The 8,633-nt window shown below is 43.4% G+C and overlaps 1 protein-coding gene across 4 annotated transcripts in view; it reads left to right on the top strand.

Annotated features, from left to right (window-relative positions):
- Nucleotides 1-431: 431 nt before the first annotated feature.
- RMC1 (regulator of MON1-CCZ1) overlaps nt 432-8,633 on the top strand; it is a 30,914-nt gene continuing 22,712 nt past the window's right edge. For 3 of the 4 annotated variants that reach the window (XM_074987288.1, XM_074987289.1, XM_074987287.1), the window contains exons 1-4: nt 432-559; nt 4,947-5,023; nt 7,146-7,230; nt 8,059-8,115. In XM_074987288.1, coding sequence (XP_074843389.1) covers nt 461-559; nt 4,947-5,023; nt 7,146-7,230; nt 8,059-8,115 — 318 coding nt within the window. In that variant the 5' untranslated portion in view covers nt 432-460. Of the gene's footprint in view, nt 560-745; nt 958-4,946; nt 5,024-7,145; nt 7,231-8,058; nt 8,116-8,633 lie in introns of those variants that run through there. The other variant, XM_074987290.1, reaches the window with a different exon arrangement.

Here is an 8,633-nt window from a genome sequence, read left to right as displayed (position 1 = left end):
ACACCCTGCACCTGGGGCGCACCTGTCCGCACCCTTCCAAGGCGGAGGGATAACTCCGTGGTTAGAGCATTGGCCTCCTAAATCCAGCGTGTGAGCTCAACCCGTGAGGGGGCCGCCCAGGCGTCTGGGGTAACCAAAAAAAATCTGCCAGGGATGCTGAGGGCAGGCGACTGCGCTCAATGACCTCTGAAGGTCCATTCCAGCTCTGTGAGACAGGGAACAGGTACAGCAGCGGCGGGCTGGGGGAGTGACAAGCGCGGGAAGACGAAGGACCCGCAACGACTGGAAGGGGCGGGGAACAAGGGCCCCGCTCGGCCCGATCCGTTCACAAGGCCTTTTGCCTCCCGCTGGGGCAGAGACAGCGCCGAAGGGGTGGGGCTAGGACGGATTAGGCCCCGCCCCGTCGCGGCCGGGTCACGTGGCGGGGGAGCGCGAGCAGGCAGCGGTTGCTGGCGCCGCCATGAGCCGCGGTTGTTACCTGGCGCTGTGCGCGCGGCCCGTGCACTTCGAGAAGGCAAATGCCGTCAACTGCGTCTTCTTCGATGAGGCCAATAAGCAGGTGCGAGGCCGTGAGCCCCCCCCCCAGCCGCCGCCGGGGCAGCTCCTGGGGCCCGGCCGCCCACGCATCTCCCCGGCGCGTCATAGCTCCGGCCCCGTGACCAGGGCGGCAGGAGAGGCGCCGGGCCAGCGGGCACTTGTACCGCCCCCCTCCCCCACAGCTGTGGAGAAGTGGGTGAAAACCCGCCCGCCCCTCCCAGCGGGGCCGGCCAGCGCCGGTGGTAGCGCCCGTCCTGCGAAGCGGGCCCGGCCAGCCCCGCCAGTGGCGGTCGGGGGCGTGCGCAGGGACATGGGAGCTCCCCGCCCGTCGTGCTTTCACCCGGCCTGCAGCCCCCTGCAGAGCTCGCGGGGCGGGCGTGATGGGTGCCGCCTGTTTGCTTTGTGACTCGCGCTCCCCGGGTACGTCTCTAGCGCACCTAAAACCGCCGCCCTCGGTGTGGCAGCGGTGTCACGCCTGGAAAATGCAGCCGAGGTGTTGGTACCGGTCTGCGATCCTTACTCCGCGAATTGTGCTGCTGCCCCTCTGCCCGCCTGACACGCCTCGATTTGTAATGTAAGGGCTGACTCAGAAATAGAGGCTGAATAACAATGCTTAGCGATGCTCAGTGCTTGCAGACGCTCGCACTTCTGGAGTGACCCTGGTGAGCAACCTGTTCTGAAATAGCCACGTTAGTCTGAAAAGCTAATTATTGCTCAAGCTAACTAGCCACACTCAACCGGCTAAGTAGGCTCTAGTGATTCGTGTGTTGGACGCCGCAATCCTAGTGAATAAGGATGGCATAAATATAGGCAGTGTTGTAACTGTTGGTCCTTAGGTATTACAGAGACAAGTATCTTTTTATTGGGCCAGCTTCTGTTATTGAGACAGGCAAGGTTTTGAAGAAGAGCTCTGCCTTAGCTTGAAAGCTGCTCTCTCACCAGCTGAAGTTGGTCCAGTAAACGGTAGTACCTGACTCACCTGGTCTCTGTGATAGTAGGTTCTAAATTATTAGGTTCCACGTGATTTAAGCGTTCACCTAAAGCACTTGGAGCACAGAAAATGTGTAAGATTTTGTTGTAATGTTAACTTGCTAACTGTTAGGCTTTTGAATTGGGGGCTTCTTTCTGTCAGCTGTAATTTTTTTTTATTATTTTAAACCTTGTCATTGTGATGTTTAGTCTTCTAATTGTCTCTCATTTAAAAAAAGAAATTCCAGTAAACTTTGAGACTGATGGACACTTCTCCATTATTTGCATGGTATTTGAACTCATTATTAAGCCCCTTCATTTTCAGTTTAAACCAATTTAAAAAAAAAAACTAGGTTTTGCAAAAATTATTCATTTTTGAGTGATTTTTTTCACCCTATTGTTGTATCATTCAAATATGGGAAGTATTTTATGAAAATACAATACATTGCATGAGATCTTTGCATTATAACAGTACATCGTGTGTATATGCAAAGAAGTCTGTTGAAATAAGACTATGCATTAGCCTGAAAGGGGTCCACAACCTTTCCAAGGTAGAGTGCTGAAATTTGACCTTTTGACCTCTTAGATTTGAGTGCTGGGGATACTTTTTAAAGTCACTAGTAGTCTTACAACAGCTTCGCTAATAAATAAGATGAAGAGCTTTACTGTTTAGGTGGTGGTTGGTAGCATTAGCTGATCTTTTGTTAATCCACATGTGACAAGGCTTTGGGCAAGTTCCTGGCTGCATGGGGGAGGAGGTGTGGGGCTGAGCTCCCACCCTGCATGCGCATGAAAATTGGTTCATGTGCCACTCTTGGCATGTGTTCGGGGGGTTGTTGACCCTGATCTAGAAGATGTACACAGATTTCAGAGCTTGCATGTTCATCTAAACATATGGATGAGTCTGATGCCTTCTATGTACATATTCCTGGTTGCTAGCAGATTACAGTTTAGAGATCTGATACTCTAAAACAGTGTTGCCCAAAAGCAGGACACCCAATCATCACATGTGTGACCCTAGCTAGGCACCCTATTCCCCCTACCCTTGCAGCCAGGCACCCTGCCCCTGGTGACTCTCTGCAGCTGCTGCCCAAGCCCAAGAGCCATGTTGCTGGAGCTGCCCAGCCCCAAGCCCTGAAAACCATGCTGTGTGGCATCTGAGCTCTTGAGGTATCACCACTGCCTGGTGACTGAGAAGCTACTGCCAGGCTGCCTGAGGTGCCGCACCAGCCCCAAGCTGCATTCACCACAGTATGCTTCTGCATTCACCACATGTGGTGAACAGGAAGCGTATTGGACACCCTATCTCTAAATGTGACGAAAATGAAAATCTGTATCGAAAAGTTTCAGAGCACAGAAAAGTATTTGAAAGGTTAAAAACAAAAAAAAAAAAAGTGAAAAGAATAAAATAGTGATGTACTGTAGAAGGTGAGGCCCAATTATTAAATGTACATATTTATAGGCTAATAGTTCTAAGTTTACAACAATAAAATGTTTATTCAAATGAAAACTTCTTATTTGGAGTTACTGTTAAATTGAAAGGTTGAATTGAGTGTTGAGTTCTGGTTTAGTTCTGCAGCAAACCACACTGAATTCCCGTATTCAGAACATTCATCTATTCATCTATTGAAGCTATCATTTCAGCCACCAAAATCCCCAATACCTGTCCAGAAAGAATAATAGTGTTTTCTTTTAATTTTGCACCAGTATTTGTTGTAATAAACACCAATAAATTTCTGGAAAAAAATAAAAACTGAAATGATGGGGCCTAGTTAATAGGGGTTTATTTAATTTCTGTATGACAAACGCCACTTTTCAAAGATTCCTTGGATTTTTAGATCAATACTAAGTGTTTGCATTATTTTTTCAACATATTCCTGTATATAGATCTTTACAAAATGCCTAAATCACATAGAATGTTGTGAACAAATGCTTTTTGTTGCTTAAGATAACTTTAAATGCTGATTGGTATGTTTCTTAGTGGAGTGTTAAACAAAATACAGGTTTTTTTGTTGTAATTTTTAAGATCATTGTTTACTTTCAAATATGTGGAGCCTGCATGGATAAAATTTGTATCTGCATCCACATTCACAAAAATGAGCCGCTGATATTTGCATCCACAGCCATGGATGCAGATTCCCATAGATATAAAGTGGTTATCTGTGGATTTGCAGGGCTCTACAAATATCACTTGTTGGACACTATGCTGTCTTACTAGTCCTTATGATTTTAGAGAGGACCTCTGCTGCGCTTAGCTTTTCTTAGCTTCAGCAGAGTCAAGTCTTGCAAAAGTGATCAAATGTGGTTGCTACAGTTCAGAATATGCTGCAGGTGTGAAATTGATGAGTTGTAGCTTTCCAAACAGTAGGGTGAAATATTAATCATTAACAGGGCCAGACACTGGCCCTGGCCACAGAATAGTGCAAAAGTAATGGACACAACTACAACTTGACTGAGTTACCATTCTGCCTTTTGTTTGATAAGCTGAACAGATTTTTGTAGGCCTGAATACATTTAAGGACCTCAAACTTGTACTGAAATACAAATGTATGAATTAAAATTTTGTATAATTCTTTGGGAAAGTGGTTAAGTTGTGTCTGCATACAGAAATAATAAAGCCTGTTTTAATTAATATATTTTGTTTCTCAGTGCAAGTGTCTATGTAAGCTAGCATTCCTTATTTTTAGATCTCAAATTATTGCAGTTTTATTGTGAATCCTCTCACCTTGTCACCATCTGTTTTCCAGTGTGGAGACTGCAACTGGACACTATTCCAGTAATGTTCCCACCACAGTTGAAAGGCAGAGGTGATAGTATCTTCCTAATCGTATGGACTATGGTATTTCCTTGTTTGTACATTTAGCTACACTTGGGCTGTTTCTATACTACACAGATAACTTCGAAGTTGCTTACTTCAAGGTACAACTTTGGTTTAACAGAATTCAAAGTTGCGCATCTACACACACACAGCCTACGTCAAAGGTAGGGCACTACTCCATTCCCGGGAATGGAGTAAGGACTTCGAAGTTGGGCTCCCTTACTTCGAAGTTAACTTCAGAGTAAGGGAAAAAGTGTAGACTGTGTAGGCTGCTTTGAAGTAGTACCTAACTTTGAAGTTAGTTCCTAGTGTAGACACACCCTTGTAGTTTTTGACATGTGGCTTAAATTCAGATTTTGAATGTAAGTCTCCCAGAGCAAAAATACCCTATCACACTTTATTGCATGGTCTCAATTATTGTAGAATTGTTGCTGTTATCTGCTGTGTATAAATTTAATTTTAATGGCTTTTCTTTTTAGAGCTCTTTGCTTACATTTGGATAGGAAACCAATTGCATTGTTTCACAGAAATTAGGCTTGTTGAGATCATGATATGACTTTGAGTTAGCTGTAAAGCTGTGTCTTAAAATGCATTTTTTAAAAAATGCAATTTTCACTCTTAGGTTTTTGCTGTTCGATCTGGTGGAGCTACTGGAGTGGTTGTTAAAGGTTTGGAGGACAAAAATCCCATTTCATTCAGGTATGATCAGCAAGGTATTTTCATCTATATTCTGTACTGCTCTATGATGCCATTTTGCAATCTTGCAGCTATCTTTTACTGTATACATTTCTTGATTGTATTGTAGTTTTGTCATGTAGGTATAATGTCTGTAAAGTACTGGAATGTCTTGATCATGTTGCTTTGTTTTAAAAATATATTTTTGTTCGATAATAGTATAATGATTGCAATATGTGATCAGTTTTTTTTCCTGAATACCTCGCTGAAGAAAACTGTTAGTACCTCCAGGTCCCCACATTTGCAAATTTAAGGTTCGTGAATTCAATTATTCGTGAGTAGGGCTGCCTCTGCTCCGGGGTGGGATTTGCCGGCAGCCGCCGTATTCATAAAATTCAGCATTCGTGAGGGTTCTCAACACCAAACCCTTGCAAACATTGCAACCCTACTGTGCAACATTATGGTTGAAAATTCAAATATAGTCCACTTAAGCGTTTAAAACAAAAAAGCCTGTGCTACCCCATCAGCTGTGATTTGGGATAAGTTTTAATTTTGTATTATTGGACATTAGCAATCGTATGCTTTTAAAACACACAAGGAACAATTTGACAGATATTGGAAGCATAATTTTGAATTTACCTAACTTGTGCATTTACGTTCTCAATCCATAATATTTCCTTAATATAGATATTGCATTTAATATAGCTTGTCTGACTCATTTGTGTGAAATAGATGGGATCTTTCACTAATGTGCTCTAAACGTACATAAGTCACAAACTTTCATGTTCCAGTATAGCAGAAATGCCCCAAAGAAGCTACTTATCTGTGGAAGAACACCTCTGTAAAAAGCTGCGATTAAAAACTCTGTTCTTTTTAGCCTTCCGTTCACTAGGGGAAAATATATGTTTGTAGTAGCACATCATAAATAATTAAGATAAAGACTCTGAGAGTACAGTTACACATTTTGTGGATGATACCAGGCTGTGTGTGCTTGGGGGATAGGATTTAAATTCAGATTGACCCAGGGAAATGGTCTGAAGCAAGAAGGAGATTCAGTAAGGACAAATGGCACATACTTCACTTAGGAAGGAACAATCAATTGCATGCTGTAAGAGGGTCAGGGCATCAGACCTTGGTGGAAGGCAGCCCAGACCCCAACCTGGGCTAGAAAAAGATAGAAGGAGTTAATTAAGCTCCTAGGGGGAGGCAATAGAGCATGGTACAGGTAATTAGTTAGCAAGGTCTAGCTGAGCTAACTGCTGGGCAGCTTACAAGCAGGGAGACAAACAGAGCAAAGGGAAGAGGGGTGAGTAGAGGAGGGTGAGAGAGACTCTGAGGGAAGTAAAAATGGAAAGAGGAGAGTTCAGACAGCAAGGCTGGGGAGGGAGGAGCAGTTGGCTGCCTTCCCCAAGCCAGGCCAACAGGTCTGTTAGGGGAAGAGGCAAGGAGCCTGAATCAAGTCAGAGGGGCCACCTAGTCACAATGCATACAAAATGGGAAGTGACTGTTCAGGAGAGGGTACTGTGGAAAGGGATCTGGGGGTATAGCAGATGATAAGTTAAATATGAGTCAACAGTGTCACACTGTTGCAAAGAAAGCAAACATCAGCAGGATGGTTGTAAGCAAGACAGGAGAAGTAATTTTTCCACTTTACTCCACGCTGACAAGACCTCAGCTGGAATACTGTGTTCAGTTCTGGGTTCTGCATTTCAGGAAAGATGTGGACAAATTGGAGACTGTCCAGAGTAAAACACACAAATGATTTAAAGGTCTAGAAAACATGGACCACGAGGAGAGAGTGAAAAAAGTTGGGTATGCTTAGTCTGGGGAAAAGAACACTGCGGGCGGGGTGGGGACGGACTTTTAAGTACACAATGGAAGAAGAGGGTGAAAAATTGTTCTCATTAACTTCTGAGGATAGAACAAGAAGCAGTAGGCTGTCGGACTAACTAAGCACTGAAACAAATTGCCTGGAGAGGTAGAATATTCTTTACTGGTGGGTTTTAGGAACCGGTATCACTTGTAACAGATGGGCTAATTATTAGTCCTGCTTTGAACACAGGAGACTGGACTAGATGACCTCTTGAGATCCCCTGTAGTCCTACAGTTCTGTGATTCTTTAATCAATTTTTTTTTTTTTTTAAAGAATGGAAGACAAAGGGGAAGTGAAATGCATCAAGTTTTCCTTGGGGAACAAGATATTGGCTGTTCAGAGAACTTCCAAGAGTGTGGTAAGAAATTTTGCTGCAGCACAGGTGTCATGTCTACACTACAAAAATAACTGAAGTTGCTTACTTCGAAGTACAGCTTCAGAGTAACAGACTTCAAAGTTGAGTGTCTACACACACCCTACTTTGAAGTAGAGCACTCCTGGGAATGGAGTAAGGACTTCAAAGTTGGGCTCCCTTACTTTACTTCAAAGTTAACTTTGAAATTAACTTTAAGGGAAAATGTGTGGGCCCTGCAGGCTACTTTGAAATTAACTTCAAAGTTAGTTGCTAGTGTACAGGCATCCAGGGAATTGGAACTAGAACTAGAACTCTGGCCTTTCAGGTCTCAAGCCACAGTTCTTTACCGTACAAGCTAAGACAGTTTTCCGTCTGACAGCAGAAGTAATAGCTTTCTGTCCTCTTCTGTGTCTGAGCCAAGAAGAGGTCCTCACTCTCAGATGCACAAAAAGCCTTTTTTTTTCTGAAGGTCTGGTGACATTTGTGGATCTGAATGGTTGCTCTTGCTGTTTGTTCTGAGTGGGACAAACCCTTCAGGATAAATGTCTGACAATTCTGACTTGAAGTTTATTGTCTAGCTCTTCCAGGACTACTTTCCTTCTTCGGAAGAAATGATTTAGCCTTAAAAGTGTAAACTCTGAAAACTGATTTCTTCCCATGAAGAATTTGCTAGGATATAGGATAATTTCTACAAGTGGAAAAGAAACATAGTAATGTTTTCCACTAATATATCTCGTCCAAAATAAGTAGAGCTGGTAGTCTTATTTCCTGGTTTGTGCTTACCAATTCACTGCTTCATAGTTGCCAATATTGTAATATTACTTATTTCAGGACTTTTTGAACTTTATTCCAGACAGCCCTCAGCTAGAATACACACAAGAATGCAAGGTAATTTGTGAATTTATTCTGGATGTGTCTTTTATGTAAATGCTAATATGAAGTTGGCTATTCTGTATAGATTATATGAACCACTGATGCACATGAATGGTGATGTGAGTGAAGTAAACTCCAAGCAGCCAGTTATTCTGTTCCTGGTAGCATCTGAGATTCAGAAGTTAGTTTCCTAATAAAGTTTTTCTGCATATGTAACCAAACCTTGTGTGCACTAGGGATGTTATCTGTTTAACCAGCAAGCCTGAGGCTTATTGGTATGCTTTCTGGTTAACCAGCCCTTGCCAGTGAACTCAGGTGGCAGCCAGACATTCCAGGTTGGAACAGCCATGTCTACAGTGGAGGCAGTGAGACTCCAGCTGTTGTGAAACCCTGTGGCAAGGCCAGTGGTGGGCCCCCCTGGTTGTGGTGGGGCTGGGCAGGAGCCCAGCTGGCAGCACTGAAATCAAAGTGGTTAACCAGTTAAACCTTATAATTTAACTGGTTAACATGTTAACATTCAAAGTATGGTTTGC

Source organism: Carettochelys insculpta, chromosome 2, assembly GCF_033958435.1.
Source record: "Carettochelys insculpta isolate YL-2023 chromosome 2, ASM3395843v1, whole genome shotgun sequence".
Classification (NCBI taxonomy): Eukaryota; Metazoa; Chordata; order Testudines; family Carettochelyidae; genus Carettochelys; species Carettochelys insculpta.
The sequence above is the reverse complement of the archived record's forward strand: the minus strand, read 5'-3'. Positions and strand labels throughout refer to the sequence as shown.